At 39.4% G+C, this 18,736-nt stretch overlaps 1 protein-coding gene across 20 annotated transcripts in view; it reads right to left on the bottom strand.

Moving 5' to 3' along the window:
• The window catches only part of MAGI1 (membrane associated guanylate kinase, WW and PDZ domain containing 1), a 508,140-nt gene that overhangs the window by 87,219 nt on the left and 402,185 nt on the right, over window positions 1-18,736 (bottom strand). For all 20 annotated transcript variants that reach the window (XM_032211724.1, XM_032211704.1, XM_032211706.1 and 17 more), the window contains 3 exons: window positions 16,229-16,321; window positions 10,785-10,970; window positions 6,589-7,209 (listed from right to left, as the gene is read on the bottom strand). In XM_032211724.1, coding sequence (XP_032067615.1) covers window positions 6,589-7,209; window positions 10,785-10,970; window positions 16,229-16,321 — 900 coding nt within the window. The remainder of the gene's footprint in view (window positions 1-6,588; window positions 7,210-10,784; window positions 10,971-16,228; window positions 16,322-18,736) is intronic.

The following is an 18,736-nucleotide window of genomic DNA, read 5'->3' as shown; positions in this document are numbered from 1 at the left end:
CATTTTGACAGGAGCATTCCTGCCTTCTTCACTTGATTGTAATAATGAAAAAACAAAATGAAAGCTAAGGGCCTAGGGATTAGCCTGGCATATTAAACTAGGATTTAATGCACTGAATACTGTCAATTACTTAATAAAGTTTGAGTTTGTCTAATTATCAATAATTAAGTTTAAACATGTTTGGGATAAACACATGCCTATCATTCGATAAAAATTAAATAAATAAAAATAATAATTAAAAACAATAAATAAGAAAGCAAAAAGAAAAAATCTCAAAGACTAAACTCGATGGTCTTTTTCTGCCATCAATTTTCTATGTTTCTAAGTTCCATTTGAACAGTTTTCTATGTTTACCTGTAATAATGATAAGAGGGGTAGATCAAGGATATAAAAGGATCTATTACCATTTTCACAAAGAAAGAGAAATGAATTATATGAATTTCTGCTCTCATAAGCATCCTTTTTTGTCTTGTTTTGTGTTTAGAAGAAGAAACAAAGATAGTTAAAAAAGAATCCAAACCATACATTGTGATACTAATAAAGTAGCTATTCCAGAATAATTCCTTGACTGTATCTGAAATAACTATCTCTGTGACTTAATAACTGTATATTCTGCTGGTTTTATCCTAGCACAGCTAATAAAATGTAAGGTAACCGATTAATACAAAATAGCATTGTTACACAGGTAGTCAGAGGTGATATTCAGAGGTTCTGACCAGTTCTGGAGAACCAGTAGCAGAAATTTTGATTGATTTGGAGAACTGCTAAATACCACCTCTGACTGGCTCCGCCCCCATCTATTCTCTGCTTCCCGAGAGCCAGCTGATCGGGAGGAAATGGGGATTTTACAATATCCTTCCCCTGCCACGCACACCAAGCCATGCCCACAGAACTGGTAGTAAAAATGTTCGAATGGCCTCAATTTAGGACCACAATTGAGCCCAACATTTCGGTTGCTAAGTGAGACATTTGTTAAGTGAGCTTTTCCCCATTTTAGAACCTTTCTTGCCACAATTGTTAAGTGAATCACTGCAGTTAAGTTAGTCACATAGTTAAGTGAATTTGGCTTCCCCACTGATTTTGCTTATCAAAAGGTTGCAAAAGGTGATCACATAACTCTGGAACCGCCTGCAACCATCATAAATATGAGACAGTTGCCAAGTGTCCAAATTTTGATTAAATGACCATGGGGATGCTGCAATGGTCATAAATGTGAAAAATGGTCTTAAGTCACTTTTTTCAGTGCCATTGTAACTTCAAACGGTCACTAAATGAACTGTTGTAAGTCAAGGACTACCTGTAATTTGCTTCCACTATTGTGTTTAAAGTACTTTGTGCATTGGCACCCTTTAAATGTATGAATGCCATGGATCTTACACAGTGGTGCAGGCACCTGTCCCAAATATATAATAAAATTTCCTACAGAAATTGACTCAGAACTGACAAGCTTGTTTTATTGGTTAGCTGAGAGGAATAGTATACCTAATACTCTGTTTCCTTGAAAATAAGACATCCCCGGATAATAAGCACAATCGTGCTTTTCCAGTGCATGCACTAAAATAAGCCCTCCCTGAAAATATTGCAACACAGTAGCAGCCATGAGGTGACCATGCTCGCTGCCTCCTGCACCTCAAAAATAATAAGACCTCCCCGAAAATAAGGCCAAGTGCTTATTTCAGGGGTCAAAAGAAAATAAAACCCTGTCTTATTTTCGGGAAAACACGGTAGCGCCCTAAAGGATTTTTCAAAATGCTAATTTACAAAAGGAACTTCTTCATACTGCTTTCCCTTTGTTCCAGCTCACTGTGGTAGCAGAGGTAAGGATCTGTCAGCCCAAGTGATCTAATTACTGGGAATCAAGATTCCAATGGTGGATGCATTATCATAAATATTTTACAGGCTATCCTCTCTCTGGATGTGCATCTTGAATTTTAAAAGACAGGTATAATTGTGGCTTGGAAGCTGGCTGAACTTGTCACATCTACTACACATACATTTCTGATATTTTTCAGCCTGATTTGTAATCATGACCAAAGAATCTTTGGCGTATCACAGAACAGCAGCTTTGTGCTACATTGAGGAGGCTTAGCGAGCTTGACTGGGCAGAAATGACATGCCAATAAAATCAAGACCTAAGAACAGGGATGGGCAACTACAGTATAGCATCTTTACAACCTGTGGACTTCAACTCCCTGAATTCCAGGCTGGCTCAGGAATTCTGGGAGTTGCAAGTCCAGAGGTTGTAAAGCAGTGGTGGGATTCAAACATTTTTACTACTAGTTCTGTGGGCGTGGCTTGGCGGGCATGCCTGGGGAAGGATACTGTAAAATCTCCATTCCCTCCCCGCTGCAGGAGAAGGATATTGCAAAACCCCCATTTCCTCCTGATCAGCTGGGACTCGGGAGGCATAGAATAGATGGGCGTGGGGCCAGTCAGAGGTGGTATTTAGCGGTTCTCCGAATCACTCAAATTTTCCGCTACTGGTTCTCCAGAACTGGTCAGAACCTGTTGAATACCACCTCTCTTGTAAAGAGGTCATAGTTGCCCACCCCTGCCTAAGAATAAGGCATTTTCCCAGGTGCTGTTTCCAAATGGACATCAGAGGGAGAGGTAGCCCAAACAGTGTGTACTTCAAGATTGATGAAAAGAGTTTGATTCTAAACCAAGACCCAGAAATCCTTCCCAGAAGAAACCCAACAAAAATTGTGTATCATATGAACTTTTGGTTCTGGCAGCATGACCCAGGGAAAAAAAACAGGGTGGAAGTAAAATGAAAAAGAACAGAGTTGTGTAGAAGGAGGAGTTTTCACAAGTGACGCTCTCCTCACTGACAGAATGGAGGTGATGTCTGTCAAGATTTCCTCTCCAAAACTACTACTAAAAAAAAATACTGGAGCATTACTGCTGCATTTTTGGTTTTCTAATTTACATAAAACAAACAGCTCTGGAAAATTCAAGGATGCCCTTAAAACTTTGTGTATGCTATTAATGTACTTGTAAAAAAAACACTTATTCTTTTCTATTACAGCTACTCCTGGACCTGCAACCATTATTGAGACTGGAATTTGTCATTAAATGAGACAGTTGTGAAGTGAGTTTTGCCCAAATTTATGACCTTTCTTGCTGCAGTCATTAAGTAAATCCCATGCTTGTTAAGTGGATCACACACTTTTTAAGTGAATTTTAAGTGAATTCCCCCCACTGATTTTACTTGCCAGAAGCTGGCTGGGAAAGTCTCTAGCCAAGGCTAAGCTCTTGTCCGTCTGTCCTTATAGTAATATCAACAACAAGCAAAAAGGCAACTTTAGCCAGTCATGTCTGCCATAATGTAAATTTTCCATTTTGGAGTTGGAACTATCAAATTAGGGATTTCCATCCCTTGTTCTTCATGCACCAATTTGTTTAAAACAAATTACTCTCAAAATAATATACAAAACGACAATGGGACAGCTCAGTACTACTGGATTTTAAAGCTGGCAGCTGCAACATCTCTTCCAAAGTCTAGGGTAAAATTCTTACTATGCAGCTGAATGCTAAACCACTCAAGCTATTCAAGAACAACAATAAGAGATTCAATGGCGTTTAAGTGGAATGTGATAACCTTTAACATAATCTATGACACTGAAATTGAGAAATCCCACTATGCAGATGGAAACAATGAAATGCATAGTTACACATACCCAAATAATGAAAATCAAAGATAAAGAAAGGATCGGAATTTCCAATGATCTGCCTGTTATTGCGGTGCTGCAGATAAGAGAAGGTGATGGAGAGATGTCCTAAAGAGAGATGAAGTCAATTTTAAGAGCTTAGGGTGATTATACACACCAAGGGCTTGATGAATTGACAATACAATGAATAGAAAGGGAGAAGATTTTATTACAAAGTCACTAGAACAGAAGGTGACTAACACCCTGGGGGTGGTTTTTAGTCTAAAGGCTATACTTTCTGCTCTACCTGGAGGCTCAGGAGGAATGAGCAGAAATATTATGTGATAATTGGCAGTTATTTTCAGATCCATGTTTTACTTTGGAGAGTTAAGATTAAGGGGATAAAATCAAAGGTGGGTTGCAAATACCAGTGCTACTGGTTTGCTTGTGTTCATGTGTGTACTCGCGTGTGACGCTTCTGTGCATGTGCAGAAGTGTCCGGGAGAGTGGGCGGAGCCTCCCACCGCTGCCACTACCAGTTCGCCCCATCCGGGCCAAACCTCGAGCAATTCACCTCTGGATAAATTGCATGCATTATAATTTGCACTGGCTAAATTTTCTCTGATTTTGTCTCTCAGTCTCTCCAAATGGAAAAATTGATCCAACATCTGGAGGGGTTCAGAGGTTCCAGAGAATGAAATAAGAGCAATTAGATTCTGCAAAGTTTAAGGCACCATTTGATCCATAAGTCTCTCATCCGAGAAATGTTTCTGAAATATCAGTCCTACCTGTGCTGAAGTTGGGGACTGCAGCCACAAATACACTACTAAATGTAGAAGCTGGCCAGGCTGAGGCCGAGGGAGGGGTCAAATGTGTCACTAGTCACAAATCCTTCCGTACCCACAAGAGAGCTAAGTCCAGCCCACCTTGGATTCCTTTCTAGTCTTAACTCCTGCTAATTTCCCTTGACCCGTTAGTGGTTCAGATTTTTATACAGAGTTTAAGATTACAATAAATCTTTACACACATTTGAACTGCTGGGTCTCCTAATTTCCCTGGTCCTTGATACTAAATGACTACATGCACATCCCACAATTAAAATACCCAACCTTCCTAAATTAACTACAACCGATGTGAGGATATGCACATTTTTTCCAAAACCATATTGTACAGATTAGGCACTGTGGTAACCACAAGTACTCTTGTGCTTGTGAATCATCCTCTGATAACCCATCAGAGTCAATATGCACATCGTAAGTTATCCAAAATTGACTTTAGGTTGCATATTGGTCCCTTCGCTTCTTGAATACCATAGTACAAATATTCTAGTAGTTTCAAGCTAGAGAAGAGGCAAATCCACTCTTTTTTTTTGCCTTCTGATGAATAAATAATTTATAGTGGCCACATCCATGCTAGCAGCCATTTTGCAACTCAACACCGCCCTGAATATTATCTTATGTGAAGATCTCTCACAATCATATAAAATCCAATTAAACCCACAGGCCCAAAATATTGTCTGTTTTTAATTCTAGACAACTTGGAATGTATTCTGTGAAAAAGATAGATGGAGTACAAGGATGAATGATTTTCTCTTTATACATTAAAGCAATGGAGAACATGGATAAACAAAGATAGAATAGAACAGGACAGAACAGAATAGCAGAGTTGGAAGGGACCTTGGAGGTCTTCTAGTCCAACCCTCTGCCTAGGCAGGAAATCCTATACAGTTTCAGATAAATGGCTATCCAACATCTTCTTAAAGACTTCCAGTGTTGGGGCATTCACAACTTCTGGAGGCAAGCTGTTCCACTGATTAATTGTTCTAACTGTCAGGAAATTTCTCCTCAGTTCTAATTTGCTTCTCTCCTTGATTAGTTTCCATCCATTGCTTCTTGTTCTACCCTCAGATGCTTTGGAGAATAGTTTGACTCCCTCTTCTTTGTGGCAGCCCCTGAGATGCATTTAAGTACCAAGAATTAAGTGAAATTTCTGTAGTTATAGGAAGGTGAGTATAACAACTATAGCAAATCCCTTTTTATAATTCTGTAATCAAATGGTCAACTGAAATGTACTAAAAAATTAGACAGAAACGAGACACATTATGAATCAGCCGATTTCAACAAGTTCAAAGTTTCCATGAAAAATGTATATTTTAACTTTTCAATAAGCAAACAAGCAAATCCCAACTAATCATATTCAGAAAGTTTAAATGCCATCAATGCCTGTAATATAGCCACCAATTTCTAAATACAGGTAGTCCTCGACTTACGACCACAATTGAGACATTTTTTTTTGTTATTCGGTGAGACATTTGTTGAATTTTGTGCCATTTTGCAATCTTTCTTGCCACAGTTGTCAAATTAGTAACCCAGTTGTTAAGTGAATCTGGCTTCCTCATCAATTTTGCTTGTCAGAAGCTTATCAAAGCCCAGAATATGTGAAGTGTCATAAATATGAACCAGTTGCCAAGCATACAGATTTTGATCACTTGAATATGACGATCGGTCATAAACATGAAAAAAGGTCATAGGTTACTTGTTTGAGTGCCGTCATAACTTTGAATGGTCACTAAATGAAATGTTGTAAGTTGAGGACTGCTTGTAGTGTTTATATCTGAAAAAAATCAATGCCACGGGCAAACTCTAATGCATTTATGCTTGCTGTCTTGAGTTATTTGCAAAAATAATAAAGTTGGGTGGGGAGGCGGGGAGATACAAATAAATAAATAAACACAGGCACATACTAGGATCAGGGCTAGCTCAAAATAAGGTCATGAGATATTTTGTTATGTTTTCACAATGCTGTTTAAAAATATTTAAATTAAAAGCCAGCAGTTATAGTTGCTTTTAGCCAATTTAAACTAGTTATGTATATTTAGACACTAATGTTTTAAGTAGATTACTTTGGTGTTAAATAAAAGAAAACAATTGGGACCTACCTCCTCGTTGTACCAGCAGTGTCACCTCACTTCCTTTAGGACATTCAATCAGCATATCCACAACTTGGTTGTGAGTTAGATTCTGCACATTTTTCTTGTTGACTTCAACTATAAGGTCCCCTTCTTTTAGGCCTCGGCACCTTGGGCTGTCGACAATTTGCTTCACTCTCTGTCCCCCACCCCCAGGACTGTCTGCTATAGTGAAGCCAAAGCCCATTGGCCCTTTAATTATATGTACAGTTATGAGTTCAGGTTGCGTTGCTATAGAAGAAGCCAAGGAGACGGTGTCATTGGGGTAGCCGTGGGATCCATTTGAAGAAACCTCAGCTGGACTGCTAGGTCTCTGCTCTTTCATCCCGTTGACTTTCCCTGTTTTGCTACCATGGCTTGCCGGAGAGTCGTAGCTTTCTTGCCCGTTTACAATGATTGGTTCTTTATCCAAAATGGCAACAGATGTCACCAGGCTTGTGTTGGGATCATCTGGGTCAAAAGGCAGAGGATAGCCTCGGCACAGTTCCAGGTCCACACTGGCACCGATAGGAATTGACTGGAAGATTTTGACCACTTGAGCATGGGTGTGGCCCAGGACACATGTGTCATTCACGCTGACAATAACATCTCCTACAGAACAAATGGTTGAAAATCTGGTTAGTTTATACCTACAAATTTCTTGTTTCATTCAATGCATAGCAAAAGGAAGGAGGTGGAAGAGAAACAAGAACTAGTAGTAGTTTTATCAAATATATTTATCTATCATCCATCCATCCATCCATCCATCCATCCATCCATCCATCTATCTATATATGCATAGTTCAAGAAAATCCACCCAGGGAGTTCATTTGTCTTGGCATCAAATAACTCAAAATGCTATGTAACAGGCAAAGAGTGATTTTTGCTTATCAATTATTAAAAATTATTGTAACAATTTTTTTTGGTGAAACTAAAACTTATATAGCCATTTTTCACAACAAATTCAGAGATCATGAGAAAAGGAGGCAATGAATCCAAAGCAGAATATTAAATATATTTAAACTATTATTATAATGTCATGTCATGTCATATCATATATTATTAATTATATTATTATTAATTATATTATATTATATTATATTATGTTATGTTATGTTATGTTATGTTATATTATATTATTATATTATATTATTATATTATATTATTTGTCAGGGTTCCAAGTAATACCCCTAACGAGAGAAGACTCCAAGGCTTGCGTTTCCTCAAAGTTCCATTTTATTAGAGAGGTCATATTGGCACCTCTGGGAAATCCCAAATCTGAAAGTTTCCAGGTTTTCCCACCTAAATGAAAGTCCAAGTCCCTGCCCGGTACCCACATGTCCATCACAGGATCCAATCAGGCACCATCCAAACTGGAGATGCCTCCTAGTCACACCACTCAAGGTGCAGGGCAAGACATCTTTGACTCTCTGAGAAAGGAATATTATATCTCCCATACTCCATATAATCCCCCTTCCCAGTTTCCCACAGGAATAAATGTGGCAGGCTTGAAGGCCCAATGCAAAAGATGGCTTCTAGGCCTGACAATATTATATTATACTATATTAATATTTAATACAACAGTTTAAAAATTCAGAAGTTACCTTACATAACTAAGCACATGAGCTCCTGGGGACAAAATACTGGATTTGGATCTGTGTTTAATGCTGTGGGTGACAGAATTCAATGTTTTGTGTGAATATTTTTATTCACAGCATTTTGGGGATATTTGTTGTAACTTCCAAATTCACTAAATGAGTGGTTATAAGTGAAGAACTCCTATAGTTTTCTTAGATCTAAAATTTCCAAGAAAGGACATAGGAACAATAATAGCATGCCACGTAAACTGGAAGAAACATTGTTATAATAGTAAATATATTCCAACATTAAAATAATCAAATATTCCTGTAGTAACATACATTTCATTCTTGAATCAGAATAAATCAACTTACTGTTAAATACGTTTTAAAAAAGCAGAATCATTTTGATGACTGGAAAAGACTGCACTGATTTTAGCAGTAAACTTCACTTTTAACCAATAATAAAGATGAGAGAATTCTTGCTTTTAGTTGTTTTAAAACATCTCAAAAATAATTTTTGACAGATTGGGTTACAGTTCAGTTCACTTGGGAAGAAATATTTTGATGTTTTTATTTTTGAAAAAGAAATTGCTTACATAAAACTCTTTTGCCTATATAAAATGAGGCTTTAAGCAGATATGGGATTATCCTTCAGTGTCCTGGAAATTTACTCTTTGCATTTTTAAGCTCTAATATGTTTTGTCCCTTCCAAAGGTTTGCTAAGTGCAGCATTGTGTTTGTTCAATTATGAATCACACAGTGAAGGACTTTGTTCTGAATTCTATCGATAAAAATGGCAGAACATTTTGGCTTTGACATAGCACATGTTTCAAAGTACACTCAAGTCCTTTAGATTTAATTCTCTGCTATTAAGAAATTCTGAAGATTGTAATATTTTGCTTCTACACTGCAATGGCTTTATGCCTGCATGATTTGATAGTATAGCCCAATGATGGTAAACCTTTTTTGGCTGCCGTGCCAAAAGCGGGGGAAGCACAGGGGGGGGGTCATGCGCCAGTGTGCCACACCCATAATGCTATGCATGTGTGTCCCCAGGATCCAGATGTTTCCTAGGAGCCTGGGGAAGGCGAAAACACCCTCTCCCCGGGATGCCCTCAGGAAGCTCCTGAAGCTTCCAGAGTGCGAAAAAAGGACCTATGGGGAACCCGGAAGATCAGGAATGGTGACTTCCGGTTTGTCTGTAGGGCCGTTTTTTGCCCTCCGGAGCCTTCAGGGAAGCCTCCTGAAGGCTCCGGAGGTAGAAAATCGGCCCTATGGACAAACAGGAAGTCACCATTCCCGAACGTCCATGTTCCCCATAGGACCTCCGGAGCCTTCAGAGGCCTTCAGGAAGCTTCCCTGAAGGTTCCAAAGGGTGAAAAACAGCTCTACGAGCAAACTGGAATACCGTTCCTGAACTTCTGGATTGCCCATAGGGCCATTTTTTTTGCATTTTGGAGGCTTCAGGCAAAAAATGGCCGAAAATGAAGGCCAAAGTCAGCTGGCCAGTGCATGCATGCACATTGGAGCTGACAGGGCAACACCTCGCATGCCCAGACAAATGGCTCCGCATGCCACCTGGGGCACACGTGCCATAGGTTCGCCATCATGGGTATAGCCTGTTTATAGTGCTATATATAAACAATTATATAGAGACGCTATCAACTGCTTGACATTCTTTTCTTTTTGGAGAAAAAAATCTTTGGCCAGAATAGAATAATTGAGGTTTAGATTCTGGTAGACTAATAGGTTTTCTCTAGCGTTGTATTAGTTAAAGGGATTCTTAATTGAATATTTCATGATTTTCATTTTGTTTAGAAGACAATTGAATGTACAGAGGCTAAGTTATTAACTGTAGGACTGCTGCTCTTTTTTATCTTTGTCCCTCTTTAAAAAAAGAAAAAGAAAAGCTTTTGAATCAACTTTGATTCCTGGTGATTACTTGAAGAAGTCTCTGCAGTTTCCTTGGTCAGATTTCAGAAGTAGCTCACTGTTGCCTCCAGAGGTGGGTTCTACCGGTTTGCCCCGGGTTGGGCGAACCAGTAGTGGTGGTGGCGGGAGGCTCCACCCACCCGGACACTTCTGCGCCGAAGTGTCACCCAAGCGCGCACATGAGTGATCTGGTAGTAAATAAATTGAAACCCACCACTGGTTGCCTCCTTCCTAGTGCTGAAAATGTGACTGGCCCAAGTTGGCTGTGTGCCTATGGTGGGACTAGAATTCCCAGCCTTCCCTGTTTCTAACCTACTACCTTAACCACTACCCCGAACTGGCTCTGTTGCTGCTCTTTATTTCATCTAATTTCCACCAACGGTAACTAACCGTGGGTTGACATGAAATTTTATAAGGAGCAAGGCAATCATGATTTTTAAAACAAGGCACCCTGAACAACTGGCAAAATGTACTGTAAACAGTGTGGAACAAAACTGTGGAATGCAACGTCTAGTTTTTATCCCAAGAATTGTGTTATTTCCCTTCTTTTGCTTTGAGTGAAAAATTGAGGCAAACTAACATGATGGAACTGCAGGTAACTATGCTATTTTCCCCTGGCTCTTCTCCCATTAGAGCAGAGACACCAGAAGTTTCCTCTCATGCCTGACAGGCTACCTGTTTCCATTTTGCCATCCAGTGCTGCAGGCCCATCAAGCACCAAGCTCTTTATCTGGAGAAATTCATCTGGTTCATCTCCGCCGACCACAGTGAAACCAAAGCCTCTGCTGCTTTTCCTCAGTTTGGTGTGAATGAACTTCCCTTTCAGTTCAGATGGGTTCCGGGTGAAAAATGGTTTCCCTGCTGTGAAAATTTCAGAAGTTTATAAATCAGGAAAGAAAATAAATGCACTAATTTCTCTACAGTATCCTTCTCTTTAACTTCTGCCAGTAGCACAATAAACTAACTCCCCACCAGCATTGATGAAGTTAGCTAGTTTCGTAATGAAATGTCTGCAAGAAAGCAGCCAAGCTCAGAGAACATCAAAGACTCCTTACTTCAAACCTGAGCTACAAATATTCCCCTCTATAAATGAATTAACTCTCAGAAGGACTAAATGTTAGAACTTGATTGAGCTTTCCTCTTCTGAGGAAGTTCTTCACATACCCAAACCCTGAAGAACACAAGGGGTACCAAATGGGAAAATCTATAGTGTGAAACTCAAGACAAACCCATGGGGCTCTACTAAATAATTCTGAGGTGGCAGCAGAACTGAGACCCAGAATATATTCCAGGTTTTAGATGAAACAAATTCCAGTCAGGAAGAGAAAGTCAAATCTGATGTGCACTTTTCGTTTTCTGAATTCATAGCATCATTTACTAACTTGCTTTTCTAACTTTGGCTGGTAGCCTACTCACCCTTTAATTTTTCAAGGCCTCCTTCCCTCCCTTCTCTCAGCCACCAAGACTGCTACTATTCTAACATAACTTATTCCAATGGCCTGTCAGCTGATCTTCCCTGTACCTTGCCTTCCAGGTTAGTTGTTATGCTTCTTAACTGGACTAATATCAATTTGTAACAGCCACTATGAAGGGCAAAAGACCAGTAGCAATACCCAGATAAGCATGGATTAATACTAGACAAACTATCAAGCAGAAAACAATACTCTAATCAAGGAACTACCAAAGAAAGAACCACACTGGCAGATCAAGTTATCAAATATAAATATGAACCCTGCACCCACTCAAACAGATGATATTCCCTAGTCAGATTGTGAAAGATCTGCAACAACCAAACAACTCTGAAAGTACTCCAATTCAACCCTTCTCTTTCTCTTTCTTTTTCTTTCTTTTCTTTTTCTTTCTTTCTGTCTTTCTTTCTCTCTCTTTCTCTTTCTTCTCTCATCTATCTATCTATCTCTATCATCTATCTATCTATCTATCTATCTATCATCTATCTATCTATCTATCTATCTATCTATCTATCTATCTATCTATCTATCTATCTATCTATCTATCTATCTATCTATCCCTATCCACCTATCTATTTATCTACATTCTCTTGTATTGAAACATTGAGGAGTCTTGATTGGCAATGGGACATGTATTTCTTTATGAAATTAGTTGTTGGAAAATAAAGCAATTTGCAGCACATGTTTGATAGACTACAGTTTACAATATAATGAGAAGAAGGGATGTCATGTAATACAGAAGGGTTAATAAAACATGGGAAAATGGATAATAAGTGTTTAAATTTTCAAATGCTGGTAGAAAGGTAGTGAGCAGAACAAGGTCTGTGCAAAGAATGTTTGTGGAAAAAAAGTAAAAATGGCTGTGCATAAGAGTATACTGCAATATATTTTATGGAAGTGATAGACATGTCTGGAGAAATAGTTATTAAGTTGAATGCAATAAGAATTAAAACTACTGATTGATTTGATTTGACTTGGTTTGATTTATTTGTATGGGTATCCATCTCACCTAAGTGACTCTAAAAAGCTAGCGTATGGTCCAGTATAATAAAGCCAAGGAGGGACATGAACCAATAGGAGCTATATCAGTGTGGATTGAATACAGAAGTGTTTGTTAGCATGAAAGAGGCAAGTTTAGCCTTGTCCCATGGAGTAGAATTGAAAGGGATTGAAATTGAAAACTTATGAAGGAGGAATAAATAAAAGGAGACTGAGAGTAAGATTGAGAACGTTATAGTTGGATGGAGTTGATGAGATCTTCAGAAAGAAGTGGGGCATTAAAAAACAGAAAGCATTTACGAAGTGATGTATAAATGGGGCAAAAAAAAAGTTTGTTTGCAAGCTGCAATGGTATGAATGGAATTGCTATTAATTAGATTTAGTTATGTTTCCTTTTTATTGTGTACCTTTAATTTCTTATTATTTGTTACTCCTTGGATATGCTCTATAGAGTGCTGTTGACCTTGAAAAGTATGTATGTATATACATATGTAAAGGTAAAGGTTTCCCTTGCACATATATGCTAGGGGTTCCCGACTGTAGGGGGCGGTGCTCATCTCCATTTCAAAGCCGAAGAGCCAGCACTGTCCGTGGTCATGCGGCCAGCATGACTCAACACCGAAGGCGCACGAAACACTGTTACCTTCCCATCAAAGGTGGTCCCTATTTTTCTACTTGCATTTTTACATGTTTTCGAACTGCTAGGTTGGCAGAAGCTGGGACAAGTAACGGGAGCTCACTCTGTTATGCAGCGCTAGGGATTCAAACCACCGAACTGCCAACCTTTCTGATCGAGAAGTTCAGCATCTTACCCACTAAGCCACCACGGCCCCATATACATATGGGGATGCATTTGCTAATTTACATAATACCAATTAAAATAAAAAAATATTGAATCTTTAATAAAAGGGGTATATTGAGTGTCAGCTGTGCATCATTTTTGTATGTATTAATTCCTGGTTGTATTTCTGGTGCACCGTCATTGGGAGTTAAAGCTCCAGTTTTTATCAGCTGAAATCGAAAGGGCAGGTACGTGTTTAACTAGTCCTAAGAATGGCTATGACTATGATTCAGCCTCTGACAAAACGGTGGATGCATTTGAGAGCAGGTTTCTGTTGGAGTAAAGCCCTTCAAAATAGCTGCAAAGTTTTTGAAATTATATATTCTGGCTTTTCTAATTAACAGGCAGTTATATATCATGCATTAAATCAGTTTTAGAGGAACAACAATTAAAAAGCAGAATTTTCCGCATGAATGGACTACCTTCTTTTTGATTGGCTACTACAGCAGAAAATATCTCCAAATGTATATACTGTATTGTCATAGTTTCAAAGGAGGAGTTCTATGGTTTTAAATTATTCAATCACAAGCGTAATTGAAATGAAACAAATAATAATAAAATGTAGCAGGTCTTGATTTGTACATATGTGCAAATTAATTCAACAGGGACAGGAAAAAATATCTTAAATTGTTTATTCCCAAATATTCTAGAAGCCAGAACTTCTTCAATACTTTCTTGTTATGTCAATGCTAAATAATCCAAAACAGGGTAATAATGTACTTCTTCAAAAGATAAATCTGTTCACAAAAATTAAACCAGATCAACAATGTATTTAGCCTCTGATTGCGTCTAGGAAGATTTTAAATAGGGGTGTGTGGTAATGCCCATAGCTACTCCCCAGAGATAGTCTCTTGCCACCCGGCATCTGAATTCCCACCCTTTAGTCATCATCAATTCTTGTTGCATGTTATTAGTAACATACTGTATATACAATATTACACAGTGAGCTTCCATACTGCTAATACATCTGGTTTGTATCAAGCTGCAGATACCCAATATTCTCTAAATCTCCTTTTCTCATTGTAGTTTGGCACCCCCAAGCCAGTAGAGGGATTCAAAATTTTTTACTAGCTGTTCTGTGGGTGTGGCTTGTGGGCTTGGTGTGGCTTGGGGGGTGGTGGCTTGGGAGGCGTGGCAGGGGAAGGATACTGTAAAATCTCTATTCCCACCCCACTCCAAGGGAAGGTTACTGCGAAATCCCCATTTCCTCCCGATCAGCTGGGACTCAGGAGGCAGAGAATAGATGGGGGTGGGACCAATCAGAGGTGGTATTTACCAGTTCTCCGAATTACTCAAAATTTCCGCTACAGGTTCTCCAGAATTGGTCAGAACCTGCTGAATACCCCAAACATGTTGTAAGTGCAGCTTTTCATGAGTAGAGAATATTTTAGTAGAAAAGAGGGACTGCAACGCTTCCTACTTTAATGATTTCTAAAACTTGAATCTGAGTATTTCCTTGCTACTCTGAACACCTCAAACAGTGAACAGATAATGTTCACTCTTTGAATGTAATGTAATGTTATGGAAAATAATATTCTTCCCAGAATACAGGGCATCTCATAGTTAATGCTTAAAAAACCCCTAGAATTATTACACTGTTCTGAATGTCTGCCTAAAATTTGATTAGAATTTAGACACCCAGTCTGGTTTAGTTTAGACACATTGGAAGGTGGAGATTAGTTGTGGCGATTGTGTATAATCTTATACAATTATGTTATACAGCATATGGTATTTTCTATTCCTGTTATTCCATAAGGTTTAACTTCTCAGAAAGTTACTTCCTAGGATGAATAGTGGGAATTAATAATACTGACTTAATAAGCACTACGGGTAGTACTCGACTTACAACCATGATTGAGCCCAAAAATTCTGTTGCTATGTGAGACAAGTGAGGTTTCCCCTATTTTACGACCTATCTTGCCACAGTTGTTAAGTGAATCACTGCAGTTGTTAAGTTAGTCACACAGTTGTTAAGTGAATCTGGCTTCCCAATTGACTTTGCTTGTCAGAAGGTTGCAAAAGCTGCTCACATGACCCCTGGGCACTGCAACCCTCATAAATAGGAACTGGTTACCAACCATCCAAATTTTGATCACATGACCGCGGGAATGTTGCAATGTTTTGTAAATCTGAAAAGCAATCACAGGTCACTTTCTTCGGTGCTGTTGTAATTTTGAATGGTCAATAAATGAATGGTTGTAAGTCAAGAACTACCTGTATATTCTTATTTGGAGATGGTGATCTGGTTGTGATAACCACAGAAGCATCTAAACCAGGGATGGTGAACCTTTTCGGCACCGTGTGCTAAAAAGGGAGCACTTCACGCACATGCGCACGCTCAACTGGGCCGTGAACAGAAAAAGGAGCTACCCAGGGGGCACGTGTGTGCCAGAAAATGAACTTCTGGTTTGCATGCATGCCTGCCAACAAATGCCCCCGGTTACTGCCATGCATGCACACGCACTGATCAGCTGGCCAGCACGCAAGCTCACACCGGAAAATGGAAGGCCAGCTCTTTCAGTTTCTGGCACTGCCGCAAGCACAAAGGCCAGCTGATCATCACATGCGCATGCCCGGCATTCACCAGAAAGAGGAACGGGTGACGCTATGCGTGCCAGGCAAAATGGCTCCACTTGCCACTTTGGACATGTGTGCCAATGAAAGCTAGTGAGGACAGCAAACAATTTTGGAGGAAGATGTAAAGTTGGGATGAATATTCTTGAAAATCTTAAGATCTGTTTTGGATAAATGATGCTCTTCTTTGACACTTTACAAGAAAAGCGACATTAATTACTCTTATAGCAATTTACCTTGTACTGGAACATCTCTAACTGCATCCTGGTTAGTGGGAACATGGTTTGGAACAGAAGGGGGAGCAAGGGGGGGATTGTCTTCAGTCCATTCTTTAAAAAAGGGAAGAAAAGAAAAGAATTTTTAACTTTTTTAACCATTAAAATATATTCTACAATCCAAAGGGCACCCACGCGCAGACTAGAATATTCAAAGCACATTTGTTTTTGAAGTGTATCATCTGGAACAGGAAGTGCTGTTGGATTATTATATATAGCAGTGCCCCCCCCCCCAACCTTTTGGGCATCAGGGACCGCTTCCGTGGAGAAAGTTTTTTCCACAGACCAGAGTGGGTGTGGTTTCATGTGCTGCATGCATCCTGTAGATCGATGCCAGTCCAGGGGTCGGGGGGACCTCTGATGTATAGCAGTGTTTTTCAACCTTTTTTGTGCAAAGGCACACTTTTTTCATGAAAAAAATCATGAGGCACACCACCATTAGAAAATGTTAAAAAAATTTAACTCTGTGCCTATATTGACTATATACAAAGTAATTCTCCCACGGCACACCTTACACTATGTCACGGCACACTAGTGTGCCACGGCACAGTGGTTGAAAAACACTGGTGTATAGGATACAACCCCACAATGAATCACTCTGGTTTCGTACATTGTACATTGTTAATGCAAACTCTTTGTGTCTCTAGAGACACAATCCCCTTCCTGCGACTTCCTTCAGAAGACTTGTCACTACAGATTTTATGGGCGTCCCTCAAAGTCTTCTCAGGAACAAGTGTAGCAAATAGTAATCCATCATCTCAACTATGCCTGTGACCAAGCACAGACACCACCATTAACCTGGGGTCACCAACCTTGGCAACTTTAAGCCTGGCGGATTTCAACTCCGAGCAAGGCTGGCTGGGAAATTCTGGGAGTTGAAATCCGCCAGGCTTAAATAAGCCAATGTTGGAGACCCCTGCCATTAACCAAGGAAAAGCTGGAAACCTGAGGGGGAGGCTAACCAGTGGATGGAACATACTGGCCGCTATGAGCTGCATCATTACCTATCACTACAGGCGTAGACATGATCTTAGAATATATATGTTATTTAGACTGTCACCCTTACATTCATTTACTTTTGTGTATCAGAAAATCGACAGAGAGAAATGATTAATGGAAGAAAGTATTGAGCTATAACAGATATGATTTATCCATTAATAATATATCCATTAAACAAATTTGTTCCCCAGAAATTATTTGGAGTCATTGCTTTCTGAGGGCTCTTTCCTGCATCAGAAAACAAATAAAAGTCCTATATTTTTGTATCTCACAACAGAGAGAAACTGAGATTTCGCTTTTCAAATTGTGAGAAGCAATAGCAGAGGCAGCATCTAAGCAGGACAGATGGAGAAAGAAGAGAAAACCTGTGGATATCCAAATTACTATTTTAGTACCTTTCTTAAGAAACCTTTGGTTCTTTCATGATGCACCATTTCACAATAATATTAGATTTTGATTCTTTACCTTTCCCCATTAATATCTGCCCATCTTTCCTGGACCACTAGAGATCACCTGCTGAGCATTTTGCCTATCCTTCAATCTACTTCCTGATAGGAGAGACCCAACAGTAAGCATTCAGGACAATAGTGGGTTCCGGATCCCTTTGCAATGGGGCCCGGTGTCCACCATCTGCACGCATGCATGCATACTTACTGCCTGCAACGCTCCAGCTGCTCGGTGGAGTATCGCGCAAGCACCGTATGCTCCGCGTGCATGCGCAAAAGTCCCGATCAGCTCAAATACAGGTAAGGAGGGAGGGTGGGCGGGCCCTCTGGAGCACCATACTGGAACGATACCTGGTGCGCCCAGTCGTATCCCACCACTGATTCAGGAGCAGTTAATTCTAAATAACATATTTGCTCCTCATTCTCATGGCTTTTAGAAAGAAGTGAAATGTGGCTTTTCTTTTGTACATGAGTTGTTCTTATGAAGTAAATACCAGGCATCTGAAGGGAGGGAATCAAGCAAGGGCTGAGCTTAGACTGATTATGCTGCTGTAAACGGCATAAGCATGACCTCCCCCACAATCCATGAAGCCTTATCTGGTCATTCTCAGGGGAAACGAGCAATTTAGTGATAAACAATAAAGTTTTCATAAGTGGTTTTAGTTGCTTATGCCTGGACAAGTTCCAGGCAGTACTTTTACATTTTGATCATTTTTAGCTTTCTGTTTTTAGTCACTTTTTTTTTCTTATTTAATTCCTGCACTGTAAGCCACCTGGAGTCCAGCTGGTTTCAGGCAGTCAGATAAGAATATTAAAATACAAAAACACACAAACAAATAATGCTACCTTGTTGTTATAATGAATCAATCTAGTTTGGTATGGCATCTGTTTGCTTTGGAACAATTTTAATATAGTTTTATGTCAATTTGTACATACATAATGCAATTGTATTAGCTTCAAGCTCTGCTCAAATGTTTTTGCAGCCTTATCTTATAAGTGTACATGTGTATGAGTGGTGGGTGCC

The sequence above is a fragment of the Thamnophis elegans genome, chromosome 2, assembly GCF_009769535.1.
Source record: "Thamnophis elegans isolate rThaEle1 chromosome 2, rThaEle1.pri, whole genome shotgun sequence".
Lineage (NCBI taxonomy): Eukaryota > Metazoa > Chordata > Lepidosauria > Squamata > Colubridae > Thamnophis > Thamnophis elegans.
This window is presented reverse-complemented; position numbering and strand designations above follow the sequence as displayed.